The sequence below is a fragment of the Petromyzon marinus genome, chromosome 30, assembly GCF_048934315.1.
Source record: "Petromyzon marinus isolate PM22_M1 ecotype Great Lakes invasive population chromosome 30, UKy_Petmar_22M1.pri1.0, whole genome shotgun sequence".
Classification (NCBI taxonomy): domain Eukaryota; kingdom Metazoa; phylum Chordata; class Hyperoartia; order Petromyzontiformes; family Petromyzontidae; genus Petromyzon; species Petromyzon marinus.
In genome coordinates, this window is record NC_133696.1 from 12,856,912 (window position 1) to 12,873,534 (window position 16,623).

General features: G+C 46.9%; 1 protein-coding gene across 10 annotated transcripts in view; it reads left to right on the top strand.

Moving 5' to 3' along the window:
* Nucleotides 1–16,623, top strand: part of LOC116947622 (plasma membrane calcium-transporting ATPase 2-like) — a 201,589-nt gene that overhangs the window by 149,698 nt on the left and 35,268 nt on the right. For all 10 annotated transcript variants that reach the window (XM_076070760.1, XM_076070764.1, XM_076070756.1 and 7 more), the window contains 5 exons: nt 1,421–1,662; nt 3,768–4,002; nt 4,388–4,567; nt 11,484–11,571; nt 13,741–13,847. In XM_076070760.1, coding sequence (XP_075926875.1) covers nt 1,421–1,662; nt 3,768–4,002; nt 4,388–4,567; nt 11,484–11,571; nt 13,741–13,847 — 852 coding nt within the window. The remainder of the gene's footprint in view (nt 1–1,420; nt 1,663–3,767; nt 4,003–4,387; nt 4,568–11,483; nt 11,572–13,740; nt 13,848–16,623) is intronic.

Genomic DNA, 16,623 nt, shown 5'->3' on the forward strand with positions numbered 1-16,623 from the left:
TGTTCCTCATTTAAAAAGTTATCTGCCAGCACAAAAATGCCCCAACCACATTGACCTTACCACGTAGCAGGCAGCTTCTCTGTTTAGTCCACAATTATTGACTCTTTGGCCAGCAGTTTGAAATTCATCTTCAGCGTGGAATTGAACTACGTTAAAATTAAGGTCTGTTATTCACACTTGTAGAGTTCCAGTTGCCGTTCTAAACATGCGTTATAAAAGAGATGCATTAAAAAAAATACAGATACAGTATGTTCCTTTGTAATAATTAAAAGACTTAATAATTATGATCTTAAAGTGGCACATGCAAGGCGTGCTGTTTGTGTGGAGAAAATGGAAGTTATAAATTGCTCTACACAACTCATTTCTGTGATAGCAGTTCTCACTGTGTGTGCCCTGTGTGTAATTGGTAAAGTAATTTTATCACTGTCCTTTCGGCAAAGGTGGCTCGTGATTTGTTTTTTGATTTATGTTAATTCTCAATACAACCAAAGCTCCTCATGGCGAAACGTTAACCTGTGAGCGTGATAGGGTTCCCGTCAGCTATAAACCTGCACGCGTTCGTTTTGAAATCCAGTGACGTGGCCTTGCTCCGGCAGTACATATACTAAAATTTAAGTCCAGCGATTTGACCTTGCACCAGCAGTACATATACTAAAATTTAAATCCAGTGACGTGACCTTGCCCTGGCAGTACATATACTAAAATTTAAGTCCAGCGATTTGACCTTGCACCAGCAGTACATATGTAGTGATTATACTACTACACATATACTAAAATTTAAATCCAGCGACGTGACCTTTCCCCGGCAGTACATATACTAAAATTTAAATCCAGCGAAGTGACCTTGCCCCGGCAGTACATATACTACAATTGAAATCTAGCGACGTGACCTTGCTCCGGCAGTACATATACTAAAATTTAAATCCAGCAACGAGACCTTTCCACATTGGAAAAACATTTTTGGCCTTTGGCAAACACCTGCAAGTTGCGTAATTTGTAAAGTATTTTTTTCATCATTGGGACTTTTGCCAATACCAGTTATATTGTTTGTACTTGTTTTCACAATGGGAGGAAACTGGAGGACCCAGAGGAAACCCATGCAGAATCGTGAGGGAACATGTATACCCCATATGGAAAGGTGTCCGAGGTGGGAATTTAACCCAGGGCCTTCGTGTCGTGAAGCTTGCTCGTAACCGCCGCGCCACCCTGCCGCCCAATCAAATGAAGGCCTTATCAACGTTAAGACATCCGTACCTTCGCAGCGAGCGAAGCAGTATCATTCAAGATCCGTTTCACCATGCAGCCCCATGATATGGACGTCCTGGCCGGCAGAGAGAAGCCCGGGGGGGCGGGGGGGTGTCGGAGTTACTGCCACGGAACTCACGTGCACGCCCCCCTCCCCCCCCGTCCGTATCCACAGCCGCCGGAGAAGGAGGGCGGCCTCCCGCGCCAGGTGGGCAACAAGACGGAGTGCGCGCTGCTGGGGCTGCTCGCCGAGATGAGACGCGACTACCAGGCGGTGCGCGACGAGCTGCCCGAGGAGCGCCTCTACAAGGTGTACACCTTCAACTCGGTGCGCAAGTCCATGAGCACCGTGCTGCACAACGCCGACGGGGGCTTCCGCCTCTACAGCAAGGGCGCCTCCGAGATCCTGCTCAAGAAGTGAGAGTCGGCCGACCCCACCCCCCTATCCCTCACCCCCCACTCCCCATTGTCGTCGCACGACGTGACGCGGCGGGATAGCGGCGATCGTGGTCGGAGTCGGGTGCGGCAGGGGCATTGGCAGTGTCCAGTCTGCATGTGCACAATGGGAATATAAATCTCGATTCAAAGCTTTCGTGACTGCAGGGATTCATATTATTGGTTCTTTCGGTAAAGTCATGTAGAAGGGAAATAATAAAAATAAAACAATAAAATTCTCACGACGTTTCGATTGCAACAAGCAATCATCATCCGGTATGAAAACCACTGCAAGAAAATTTTCTTTTACCGAAAGAACCAAGAATAATGGGAATATATTTCGTTGTCGGAGCAGTGGCATGGCCCAGCGCTGTAGAATGGCAACAATACCAATGTCATACATTCTTCATTATTATCAATATCTGTTCACTTTTTGTTTTCACAACCACTAGTCTATATTCTTGAGCTTTTTCTACAAGGCTGTACACCATTGTCTTTAAAAGCCATGCGGTATGTGCGTCTCTGGTACGAGTGCGTCACTGTCCCACTCTTGGCTACTCTGGTGTCCGTGTTATCCCTTGATGCTGGATCTGCCAGGGCTGAGTTTCTTGCTGAACATTTTCCGAGTTGCATGTAAAAACCAGAGCCGGTCACGTGACCAGTCGCCACGGCCACAGCGGAGTGAATGCCTGGCGACGTGGTGTGCCGGGGTGAGGGAAAATTTTCCGGGTCGCTTGCCCGGAACAGACCCGGCTGACGTTACCTCCTGCGGACGACCATCTGAGAAGGCACTGACAGACACGTCGCTGCTCCTCGCGCTTGGCGCGGCCTCCCGGGAGCGCTCGTTTTTGTTATCGTATTGCTCTTTGCCAAAGTGCCGCCCTCGACCAACGTTTACAATCGCGGTCGTTCTCCAAGTTGTTCCTGCATGTTTTATTAATCACGAGTGGGAAGCCCGCTGAGAGTAGACTCTGACTTTGTGGGCGTCTCAGTCACCCGAGGCTTCCGCCGCCCGTGCGTTCTAACGATTGTGAACGGGGCCCGTGTCACCAGGTGGGTTGTTTGTAAATGACGACGCAGATTAGCGGCAGCGTGGCAGATGAGCAAAATTTTCCCAAATGGTCCGGTCACAAATGTAAAATAAGTTTTGAAATTTGTCACCCTCGTTTCTCGGAAACTGCATTTGAGAAGCTCTCAGACAAGGCCTCGTTCATTGAAAGTCGGGGGAGCGTTCTCAGAGTTCCCCAGACAAACGCACAGACATACACATTATCACCTTAAATAATAGATTTGCAAATAAATCACAAAGAATCTACTGTGTGTGTGTCCTCCCCCGCCCGGTGATTGTCAGCTCGCACAACGATCGTGAGCAGGAACGCCTTCGCCGGTCCCAGGCTCCTGCCAAGCGACAGAGCTTTGATCATTAGCAATTAAAACCCAACGTGATCGTGTTTGTAAACCAACAAGTCTCTCGGTTAACACTAATATTGAGTGATCAGAACATTCTTCATCTCTTGACAGTCGTAATAATAACGAGAATTTCTCGAGCGCCGTAATACGACGAGCCGTTGCTATCAGCTGTACTGCATTGCCGTTCTGACACCGTGACGATAACTCGACGTGATAAAATAGAAGTCATTGTGTCCAGGGTGGCTGACGCTCACAAAGACGGCCGACTCGATTCCACGGAATCGTCTTTGTGACCCTGAATCAGAGGCTGGAATTCCACATTGATATAACAGGGACAAGTCTGTCCATGGAACAACAGCTGTTTACTTAAAAAACAGTGGTATTCGTGGTGATCACTATCTTTTTTCAGTAGGGTCCTGTCAAGTATTTGCTGGAAGGGAGCGATGTTGCTGCTGCTGCTGTGTGATCCCATTTGAGTGATTTGTAGGAAATTAATCAGCAGTGGGACCAGTGACATTGTGCGAGTTTATTTTTATGAATGGGAAGAGACCCATGCAGAGGAGGGGGAGAACAATGCAAACACAAAAATAAAACACCTGGGTCGGGAATGAATCCCAGGGACTTTTTTTTTTGCTGTGAGGAAGCCCCGCTGTAGTCGATGAACCCGTGCGTGTCAGGTGCTCGCGGATCCTGGGCGCGACTGGCGAGACGCGGGGGTTCCGGCTGCGTGACCGCGACGAGATGGTGCGCAAGGTCATCGAGCCCATGGCGTGCGACGGCCTGCGCACCATCTGCCTGGCCTACCGCGACTTCCCGATCGGCTCGGAGCCCAAGTGGGACGATGAGAACGCCATCGTCAACGAGCTCACGTGCGTCACCGTCGTGGGCATCGAGGACCCCGTCAGGCCCGAGGTTGGTCCGCCCCTACCCGAGCGGCCCCGCGCCGTTGTCCGTGGTCGCAAGCGCATACCAGGGCGGCACGCCCGGACTCCTCTCGGGAACTTTTGTTTATTTTCTTTTTTGCAACGGATTTCGGTATTCACTTAACGACCGCCGCACGGCCGTCGCTAGGAGCCGTCGCTAGGAGCATAAATCGCCAAGTCGCTTTCCGCTTGCTGCGGTAGCGCAAATCTGGTCTTGGGAGTGATCATTTTTTTTAATGAACTGAATGCCCACTGTAAGTTGCCGTCAAAGTTGCGAGTCCAGCTGCCGGCCTCGGCACGGCGAGCGTGAACCACTCACGCCCTCGGAGACCGTTCGCAGCGCGTATGCTGATGGGAGTTCGCTTTGAACGCAGGTGCCGAACGCCATCAAGATGTGCCAGCGGGCGGGCATCACGGTGCGCATGGTCACGGGAGACAACATCAACACGGCGCGCGCCATCGCGAGCAAGTGCGGCATCCTGCACCCCAACGAGGACTTCCTGTGCATCGAGGGCAAAGAGTTCAACAGACGCATCCGGAACGACAAGGGCGAGGTGCGTGCGCCGTGGGGAGCCGTCAGCCGGCGCGCTTTGCGCACCGCCGAGCCGGACCATACCAGTGCGGTTCTCGCTCACGGCCAACGTCGGCCACGCGTATCTGAACCGGTCCTGGGCCTCCACCTCTGAGGTCGACTCGGCCTGGTGCAGCTGCGTGTGTAAACGTCAGCACTGACGTTTACACACGGGTGACAAAGCCGACTGGGGATGGCATAGCAATATTTTCCCTGTTCCCAGGTGTGGATGCGTTTCGTGTGGAACGTTTTCTCCCTTCTGGCTCTCGATAAAAAAAATTCCACGAGCGCTCTGCTTCGAGGAACGTTTGGCCAATTCCTTTGTAGACGTCGCGTTTATCGCAGCGGAGGAAACTGGAGTGCCTTGGGAAACCCCCCATCCCACACACTCTTGAGGAGATACAACAAAGCATCTCTCACAGGTGGTCACTGGGGTTGTGGACTTGCGAGAGTTGTTGTGTATGTACGTGGGCCTTGCTGTGTTCTCTCTGTCCTCTTCATGCATAATTAAGATAGGAAGAGGATTTTAGTTTTTTTGTGTGGGAGTGTCGTCTTCGGCTTGTGTTGTTGGCACTGTATGTGTGTGTTGGTGCTGTGTGTGCGTGTTGGTTGGTGCTGTATGAGTGTGTGTTGGTGCTGTATGTGTTTGTTGTTGCTGTGTGTGTGTGTGTGTTGGTGCTGTGTGTGTGTGTTGGTGCTGTGTGAGTGTTTGTTGGTGCTGTGTGTGTGTTGTTGCTGTGTGTGTTGTTGCTGTGTGAGTGTTTGTTGGTGCTGTGTGTGTGTTGGTGCTGTGTGTGAGTGTTTGTTGGTGCTGTGTGTGAGTGTTTGTTGGTGCTGTGTGTGAGTGTGTGTTGGCGCTGTGTGTGTGTTTGTTGTTGCTGTGTGAGTGTGTGTGTTGGTGCTGTGTGTGTGTGTTTGTTGTTGCTGTGTGTGTGTTGTTGCTGTGTATGTGTGTTGCTGTGTGTGTGTTGTTGCTGTGTGTGTGTGTGTTGGTGCTGTGTGTGTGTGTTGGTGCTGTGTGTGTGTTTTTTAGTGCTCTGTGAGTGTTTGTTGATGCTGTGAGCTTGTGTGTTTTTTAGTGCTGTGCATGTGTTCGCTCCAAGTCATTGTCGTTGTTTTTATTGTCTGTGTATGTGTCCGTGTTTGTACAACAATTTTGCAAGCACGTGGGTGTTGGTGTGTGGGTGGATCTGTCAAGTTTTAACGAGCTCATACGGTTTGGGACTCGAGTATAGATGTAAGAATCTTAATTATTTACGTGCAGGAAAGAACTGCATAGTTTATACGCAATGACATGTAGATATAGTAGCACAAAAACTAATTTTGAACAATCATAATAGTAATAATAAACACTCAGCAGCTCATGTTCTTGATTTATACATTGGCGAAGAAAAATTGCCAATATTTTGTGGAACGATGGCGGAACTCATCCCTACTCCAGAGTCACAGCCATTTCCAGCGGAATCTCAGCTCTCTCTCCCCTCCTCACTCCCCGTCATCACCCCACTGCCTTCTTCCCGTACGCTTCCGAATGCAGTTCCTCACCCTTGTTCGGCATCTTTAGACGCAGTTGCATTTCGACACAACAGTGTACAAATTCTAACTCTTGTTCTTAGATTTGTTGTTATTATTACACTATGTAACACAATTTGTGTTCCTGGGTAGTAAGTGTTATTTCGTAATTGCTTATGCCTAAAAAGTATATAAAATGGCTATTATTCCCCACAAACTTTGCTTTTGTGACCAGGACAGTGATATTTTGAAATGTACCTATTTTCAATGAGAAAACGGGAGAATTTGTCTTTTCGTTCACATAAAGTCAGAAAAAAACTACGTGAATCAAAATTAACATGTATTTATACTAAAGTAATACAAAAAATACTACAAAAGATTTAGAGATTAGTAGTTTTTTGAGATTCACGATTATACTGTAAATCACTTTCACGAATCAGACCCCAAATGTAGTCTCCCATCATGTTCTCATTATACTGTCCTTGGTAGCGGCGTTCAAAGTCCGGTATATCCTGGTGGAAGCGCTCGCCTTGCTCCTCCGAGTACGCTCCCATGTTCCCCTTGAATTTATCAAGATGAGCATCAAGAATATGGACATCCTACAGCCCATTGTGCCGTAGTTCTTCACCAGAGTCTCAACCAGCTCCCATAGTTTTCGACCTTGTGATTGCCCAGGAAGCCACGAACCACTGCGACAAAGGTGTTCCTTACTAGTGAGCTTCTTGGGGAATTCATTGCACTCCAGGATCTTCTTCATCTGTGGTCTGACGAATACACCGGCTTTGACCTTTGCCTCAGACAGCTTAGGGGGAAGAAGTCTTGAAGATACTTAAAGGCTGCTGATCCTTATCTACAGCTCTGACAAATTGTTTCATAAGGCCCAATTTGATGTGCAGTGGTGGCATCAGCACCTTCCGGGGGTCCACCAGTGGCCCTCACTTGACGTTGTTCCTCCCCACCGAGAACTCAGTCCGCTGTGGTCAGCCCCGCCAGTGGCAGTGCGCCTTGGTGTCTAAATATTTTCTAGTCATTTTTGTATTACTTTAGTATAAATACATGTTAATTTTGATTAATATGTTGTTGTTTTCAGACTTTATGTGAACAAAAAGACATAAATTCGCCCGTTTTCTCATTGAAAATAGGTAAATAAAAAATATATCACTGTCCTGGTCACAAAAGCAAAGTTTGTGGGGACTAATAGCCATTTTGTGTACTTTTGAGGCATAAGCAATTAGGAAATAATACTTACTACCCAGGAACAAAAAAACACATTTGTTACAGTGTTATTATTGCAAGCTCATTTTTTAAAAGGTGGCGTCACAGTGGCGAAATGTTAACTACCACGCCTGGTATACAGGAGGTTGTGGGTTCGACCCTGACGTCTCTATATTTGGAGTTTGCGTCTCTCTCTCCCCGTGGGTCCTCTAGTTTGTACCTCCAAGTAGTATTTGGCCGCTATACTTTTTTCACAAGATAAACCACTTTGTTGAGCTATCAATTGTGGCCATGTCGCTTTAGGAAAATTAGCTATGTAGCTAAGTTGGCTTTACCTGGTGAACCTTAAATAGCTTATAGTTTATAAAAATGCATGAATCATGACGTCACCCTGCTGCTCTATTTAAAACCGGGAGCAAGCGAGGGCTTTACCATTCTGGTGAATTGCCCGATGATGCTGGATGTAATTACCAGCGAAACGTCGTACTCAAACTGTAAATGTTGTGGATTCACTCTTCAACACACCGGTGGGCTAAAGTAGTGAATTATTTGTCTTTTGTCAACGTGACACTTTTTTGCTGATTGGCCGTGTCGGGTGGTGGAGGGTTACGACACATTTATAAATAACGCGATCTAACCCAAAAACCTTTATTATGAATAATATTGGTCGCGAAAGCCTACGTGTTAAACAGGGCCTATTAATTAATAGCATCCACACCTTTTTGCCAGTATAAAAATAGTGAAAAATTAGAATAGGTTTTAACCTTTTTGTCAATAAAACAGGTGTTAAGATGTTCATACACCAAATAGATACCTTTTACAAGGCACCATCTGTGCATTAACTGCACATACTTGTGGCAAAACAATAATATTGTCTTTGAAACTGATTGGCCTACACCAGAGACCGGCTTCTTTATGGCCTCTTCTCACCACCAGTGTCAGACCAGAGAATGCTAAAGGACTAACAGTAGAAAGACAATGCAAGTATCAGAGGACTTGTAGCTCGGGTCGAGCAGTTACATCTATGGGACTTTTTTGCCAGTATCAAAAATGATGAAAAATAAGAACATGTTTTAACCTTTATGCACATATTACGGATGAAAGTATATTTTTCTTGGTAACATGCAAAAAAAGCCCCAAAATCGGGTAACACTTGACGGTACTTAAAATATCTGATAGGCAAATCCCCGTGGATGCGCGTGTGGTTTGGCGGAGGAGGAGACACGGTCGGCGTTGACGATGCCGCAGCCGTGAGGAGGGTGTGAACATTGCGGCGGAACGTCCCTGACTCCGCGTCTACGCGATCCCTCGTGTACACAGACACGCTCAAACTTCCGCGCCATCGCACATTCATCGCGGTGATGTTTCACCCCGCTTATTTTGGAGTCGTGATGGCAGCGGTTAACAAATTCGCCACCTTAGTCATAAACACTGTAATAAAATTGATAAAATATTCATATTTCGCAAGGCTAATGTTTTGCCAGTTTTCATTTCCTGCAACTTTAGCAAAGGCCTTTCCCTGCATTGTTATAATGTCGCACTGATTACATACAAAGTACTTGCCACAAATGGACCACAACACCTTGCTGATCTCGTCAAGGAGCATAAACCATCATGGGAACTCCGGTCATCCTCACAGTGGCTTTTGGCTAGACATCAAACAAAGACGGTCACTGCATCGCTCACTTTCAGATGTGCTTCTGTGGTCGTCTGGAACGCTCTCTCTTCCAATATTAGGAAGCCACTGGAGCTATGCATTTTAAAATCTAGATGGAAAGATAATGTCTTTAGAACTACTTTTTGTGTTTAGTTTGTTGTCCTTCCCCCATACCTCCGATTGGAATGGTTGGCTACGTACAGGTGGAAAGAAAGTGTACATTCGTCCGTTATTATATATTCTAGATTTGAAGCTTACGTGACTGCAAGGATCCATACTCTTTGGTTCTATTCGGTGAAGTCACGTAGGTAAAAAAATAAAACAACAAAAATCACGACGTTTCGGCCACAACACAAGTAGCCTTCTTCAGGTGAAGGAACAGAACTGTCGGGACGACAGAGCTTCAATGAACGCTGCTAAGATTCGTAGCGTCTTTTAAGCTGGGTGAGAGAAGTGAGGCACCTTGACAAAGAAGTTTACATATCAAACAGGAGAATTTAGCATTGAAATAGCTGAGGGATTAGCTTGTGACTGGTCGCAGAAATAGCTATGTTAAAGTCAAAGTTTACACATCCACAGAGGCACCTAGTACATGGACGCCAAAGGGGCTGCACTACCCAACTATCATACAGTAAACCGATGTGAAAAAACTAAGTCTAAATTACATCAATATAATAAATGTACTCAATATATTCTTCAATAAGCTGAGCTATTAACAGCAACTGGGTATACACGTATACACTTCGATGGTGTGAAAAGGGAATTTTAAGAGCTGCGAAAGTTTGGGGTACCACTACTTGAAAAAATATACTGTACCATTGAAAATTAGTTTAATGTTTGGTTCGATTTAGAACATCTTTACAATGGTTGCTTAATTATATAAATTATATAATTTATGTTGCAAGGCCTAAAGGTGGTGTGCTGTCAAGGTTTATACTTCAATGCTTACGCATCTTTAAATGTTTTAAAGAGCACATTGCTAATTGTAACTCATTCTTCAATGAAACCTTAGTAACAAGGCATGGGTCTGTCCAGCTTCAGTGGGTTCGATAAGAGCACTGTTACATTTAGATTTAAAGCTTTCGTGACCGCAGGGATTCATATTCTTGGTTCTTTCGGTAAAGTCACTTAGAAGGGAAATAATACAATAATAAAAATAAAATAATAAAATTCTCACGACGTTTCGATTGCAACACAAGCAAGAATATGAATAAGAGCACTGTTTTCAATAATAGAGGTTTTTGGCGTTAGATCGCGTAAATATAAATGTGTTGTTAAACCCGCCACTACCCGACACAGCCAATTAGTAAAGTTTGTCGTGTAAACTAAACGTTCCAATTCGTTACTAGTACAGCACACTGGTGTTTTGGAGAGTAAAACCACAACATTTACAATTGGAGTACGATGTTTGGCCAGTGATTACAATGAGCATCATCTAATTACTGGCGAAACGTCGTACTCGAATTGTTAATGTCGTGGGCTTAGTCTCCAACACACCGGTGTGCTCAAGGAGTAAGGAATTGGCGCGTTTTGTTCACGTGACAAACCTTACTATACATGGCTGTGTCAGGTGGTGTCGGGTTTAACGACACATTTATGTTTACGCGATCTCACCCAAAAGACCTCTATTATGGATAATATTGGTCGCGAAAGCCTGCTGTGTTAAAGAGCACTGTTGTCAGTATGTTGCGCTGTGTCAGGTCTTCAGTGCCCTACGTGGAGTGCCACGAAATCCTGTGTACTCAATAATTGCTGTTTGAGTTAGATACAGATTTTATATTTCATCTGCTGTCTTACGTTTACAGCTAAATAATTGGGAGTTGAACCAAATAAAAGGGTCTGGTGTGTCCAAACATCACAAACGTACACATATGGTCAGCTGATACTGCAGCGTACGTAGCTGTGCGTGCACGTTCAGAGTGCATTGTTTAAACGTGTTGATTGTGGTCTTGTGGCTCGGGTCAATGCGCTGAGCCAGCACCGCTCAATCTTGACGCCAAGTTCAGTACCAGCGATTAAACTAGGCTCCAGCACGTTGATGACTCTCACGCGACTGAGATTTCTCGAGCGGGGCACATAGCTTATCTCTGTTGTGGCTAAGAATTTTTCGAAGTAGTTCTAAAAAATCACCTTCTGCGGGCCGTTCTCTAGCATGGGGCGAGGTCCTCTTCCTCCACAAACTGACATAGCGTCGTCAATTGCTTTGGTAAATGGTAGGCATGCAATGGTCTATTATTTCATCAGTTTCGACACTTATGTTCATGATACATGCATTACATCACGAATGTAAATATCAAGTGTTAATGATCGATGCAAGTTATCCAGTTTCATTTGTGCTCACGTGGTGAATATAAAGGTACAAAGTAGACATGCATTAGAAGCAAAACAATCGCAGTGGTAAACATTTTACCAAAAGGGAATCCGTCTTGAGTGAAATCGCAACAGCGAGTCGTGGTGCCGCGGCACGGGGTGAGGTTGCGGTACACGGCTGCCCTGTTGTGACCTCCCGTGGCAGATTGAGCAGGAGCGCCTGGACAAGGTGTGGCCCAAGCTGCGGGTGCTGGCCCGGTCCTCGCCCACCGACAAGCACACGCTCGTCAAAGGTATGGGCCTAGCGATGCGCGCAGCCTGCTCCGAGCTTACGCACGGCGGCCTCGGTGGTGCGATTTGTCGTGCGAGCGCGGACCTACGCGCCGTGGTGCCGGTACCCTTCCTCTGCGTGCAGCCGAGTGATTCTGGTTCTCGTTGCGCTTCTTCCACCGTCCCTCACGAGACGCTCGGCAGCAACCGGTCGTGACGGAGCGAGGGGCCGCTCTAACGACTCTGCCGCACTTCTGGACATCTGTGAAAAAGAACTTCATAGCTATTCGGATTCCTCCAGTATAAATACATATTCTGAATCTGATTCTATACAACTGCTGCGGTGGCTTTTTCCCTTCTGTTTTGTTTTTTACTTGCGGTGGGGGCAATGAATTAATTTAGTACTTGAAAATGAATAACATTTTAGTCTAATGTAAAGTTTGGCGCAACGAGCTAAATGTCACTGTAATTGTTGCTGCAGATTGCAAATGTTAATATATGTTTCCGTACTTAACATTGCACAAAATGTATATTCGATGTGCTGCCACAGATTGCAGTTGTGAATTCACCGTGCGGTCGAGTATGACTGCTGATGCGTGGAGACGCCCCAGGGGGAACCTGCGTTGAGCCAGGGGGCTGGGTTTAGTATTTAATGTGTGGCCTCCATGCCTCTTGCTAATCCAGCCCACTTACACATCACCCCCCTCCTCACTCTCGGACACATCCCGGGAGCCCAGTGCGCTCACTGCATGTTCATGAGTCAGCCTCCCACCACTGTAGAACCTCTTACGGGAGAGTCCTACGTGTGCCTTTCGGCACACTCATTAATGCTTTTGCGACTACACATAGGTGGGCTTAGTGTGCAGTATCCCATAGGTGTTACGAGTAATTGTCAATGCAGTCAGACGGAGCGTGTTACGGGCACAGTGACGCGGTGGCGAGTACAGGTGCAGCTGAGAGAGCCGGTGTAGTTGGCTTTATCAATGCCACAATAATAAGAATAAAATAATACAGGTTTAGCTCATTTGGTATTTGCGCCCTCAAAGGTCAAGGCTATTATTTACGTTTAGTGGCTCTTTTGCACTGCTATCGTTTATTGTTTTTGTACCGGTTGCTGTTGTAACTCGCTGACCCGCCTACAACGGACGTCTGTGAAAAGAGCTTCAGAGTTCATCGGATTCCTCCTTTTGCAATCTCAATAAAGGCTCTGATATTGCGAGGTCCTGTGAACATAGATACAGTCTCCAGTAGTTTCACCGTAGGAGGGAGGGGGGGCGATGGTGCTGATGCGCGTAATCCCCACTGAGCACTTTTCAGGTAAATTCTTCCAATTTGGACCAAGATGCTGGCACACAATGGCCCCCACTCTTGTGAATGGCGTCAGGTGATCTCTTGTGGCCCACAGCAGGCGGCAGCGGAGCTGACGGTTGATTTACACCCGCGGTCATAACCAGGGTGGCCTGCCTTATGCGAACCGCGTACCCCTTGCGACGCGCACCACAGGCAGGTGCCGTCGGAGCGGTCGAGTGTTTTCCGTGGCGGGTACCCGTTAGCGGGGTACCGTTAGCGGGGTACCATTAGCGGGGTACCATTCAGCGGGGTACCGTTAGCGGGGTACCGTTAGCGGGGTACCATTAGCGGGGTACCGTTAGCGGGGTACCATTAGCGGGGTACCGATAGTGGGGCCTGTGCAGCAAAACGCTCGCATATCTCGGCGTCGCGTTCCCATTGAGCGCGTTGGCGAGCTAACCGCTCCTTCACCCGCTTGTCCCCTGCGCCTCTTCCAAGTCGTGTGATTGTTTCATCGATCACCCGTGAGACAAAGCGGCCATTGTCTTAGCAAGGTGAGAAAATGTGAAGGTGCAGCCGAGCCAACGCCTGCTTTGATTCAACAATTAATTACAGCGGCCTCTCCTGGACACTGACCCCCCCACCCCTGCCCCTCTGCTCCCCATTATCTGTAGTCTGTGATGTGAAGGATGCTGCAGGCCACTGTCAGACCGCCATACAGTAACTACCATTGCGATGTACTTCCGTGTGAAAGGCGATCTCACTCGTGTGTTCTTAGCATGCAGCTCTACGTCTATCGATTTAATAAGAATAACCGTCTCGGTCGGCTGTTATCCGTCGATCTCGTCCAAACGCAAAGAGCCGCAGTTCTCCAATAACACAGGTCGTCTCCTCTGTGGCAGGTATCATCGACAGCACCATTGGGGAGCAGCGCCAGGTGGTGGCCGTCACAGGAGACGGAACCAACGATGGGCCGGCACTGAAGAAGGCCGATGTCGGCTTCGCCATGGTGAGAGTCTTGTCTCCCTCCCCACCTGGTCGTAGTTGAAATTAAAATTGTAATCCCCCGCTACTAAGTTGTGCTTTTTTAAACAGAGTTTTAACTTAACGAGCAGATTTTCCCCAGCCCAGCGTGTCACGATTCGTAATTTATTTTTGGCTTTTGGCGCACGTTCTACAATCACTGGCTTCCTGCTTCTGTCTCTACGTGCTCCCTTTTGAGCACTTTTCAGTTTTTGTTCACTCGTTTTTTTTGTTGATATTCCACGTTTCTGATCGTTTTGATCAAAATGTTGTCATCGCCGTCAGCCATAGTCAATCCACTGCTGGTGATGAAGGCGTATCTCATTATCCTGTGACGTAATCATCCTTTGAGCACCTGCACACGAGCTGACTTCATCACTCCATCTCCTCGGTATGATTAAAACGTTGTAAATTACACACCTTTCGCAATTCACTGTTGGATTGAGGCCTTCCCATGCCGTGTCGATCATGGGGGTTTGGCCATTCTTCACCACGCTGGCCCGTGTGCGATGGTGAAGAGGTCGGAGCAGGACAACTATTTAAACTGTAAACTGTTTTTATTTGACCAAATAAGGTCCACTGAGCCATATATCTCTTTTTCAGAAGCGACCTAGCCACAAATGATAGATCAGTGAAGTGGCTTATCACGTGAAGATATTATAGCAGTAGCCAAATACCCTGACGCAAGTTAGTTACAAATGTGGAGGGAAAAACCGGAGGACCCATGAGAAAAATCCACGCGACAACGGGGAGAGCATGCAAACTCCAAATATACAGATGTCAGGGTCAGGTTCGAACCGACGACCTCCTGTATACCAGGTGATGGAGTTAACATCTCACCACCGCGGTGCCCTTTATTCTAGTGGACAGGTCCAGACATTGCTTGCTGCTGTGATACCCGGCACAGCTCCACCACCACATGGCAGCTGCCACTGGTGCTTGAGACGTGATAAACATAGCTCGGACTACACCGTGCGGTATAATCCATAATGTGGGGTGAAACCACTGTGCAGCCGTAAGACTTCTCTTCCTGCTCTCAATACATGGTCATGATCTCAGCTAAATAAAGTGGTTTGACCTTACAAGGCCGGTTGTTGACACTATGCATAATTGGTTTTGGAATCGCACAATCCCCTCGCGGCCCTTCCGTCTTTTGCATGTGGTATAAATTTAGACTTCTCTGGTGCGCAGGGCAACTGCTTCTTCTGCTGTTATCCTCAACAGCGATTTTGGTAGGAAAACAAAATATTTTTAAACACAGTGGCATTTTCCTCTTTTCTGACGGGAGCACATGGGAAATGTTCTTATGTAAGCGTGGTGGTGTTTTCGTACGTCTACTGTACTGCAATGTGAAGCTACGCTGAGGCACAACACGTCGAGCGAGCGGGTTACGCCCATTAACGCTCTCAAAACACGACAGATTTATTGGTGATGCTGCATCGGCAGTGGCTCTGAAGGACACGTAGAAAAAAACTGCGCATGTTTGTCAATGTGGCGTGATGTTATCTTGGAGCACTTCGGTGGCGTGATGTTACCTACCTCGCCTGGTATGCAGGAGGTCGTGGGTTCAATCCCAACTCTGATGCCTGCTGTATATTTGAAATATGCGTGGATTTTTTCTGGGTCTCCTCGTTTTTTCCCTCCACATTTCACATCAACATGCTTGCTATACATCTCCAAATGATGATAAGCCATTGAGCTATCATTTGGGGCCAGGTTGCTTCTGAAAAAGAGCTAAGCAGTTCAGTGGGCCATACCTAGTGAAGAAAAAATAGTAATGGTAATAGCACTCCCTTAAAAACATACTTTTTCTTAATTATGCACGGTTATTGAGTTATTTTCAAATCACTGCAGCTCCAATTGAAAGGACATTTTTTTTTTTACATTTTACTGATTCTGTATACTCTTCTCTGCAACGAAGAGCAAATCGCGACGTTGCAAAAGAGCATCATAGCATCCGAGCAGATTCGGGTCCGTCACGGACGGACGTCAGGCGGCAGCTCCGGAAGTTTACATTCTCTTCGGCGAAGTTGGCATAGCACAGCTACCCGCTCCATCCGTGCGACTGACCCGTTTCAGTCCCGCCGGTGGCCAATTAGCCCGAGCACATTTAGCGGAGCACTCGGGTACAGTGCTCGTCGAGTGTGACCATGGTTAATTCATGCCTCTGGAGCCTGGCGATATACGCGAGTTGCACTGGCAAGGGTCACGAAGCGGCGGCGTGGCTGGTGCAGTGTAAATGGCGCTCGATGATTAACCGTTAAATCCAACGGGGTTTACGCCACTTATTGGGTCAAACCCATGGTAAAAATAGGGTTTCTCCTGATGAAATCGGAAGTCTGAGCACCCAAGAAATGTGCTTCGTGGTGTCCTTTCACCAACAGCTGTCCCTGCGGCAGACAGACGTGTCTGTCTCAAGTGCCATCTTTGGTAAACTGGTCAATTACCAAATCTCGATTTGAAGCTTTCGTGACTGCAGGAATCCATACTCTTTGGTTCTTTCGGTAAAGTCACGAAAGAACCAAAGAGTATGGTCAATTGACAGAATATAGCAAAAAAATGCTACATGTCTAAATACTGATATGGACAAATAGTGTTCAAGTTGTCTTTGAAATATGAATAATGTGCGATACTATTATTATATGAACACATACAGTCTTAGTTTCTGCTAATGAAGATCGACTTTTATTTTTTGTTATTATTTCGTATTACAACCCTCGTTAACCCAGAACAATCTCACCGTAGCTCAGGGCTCTTTTTTA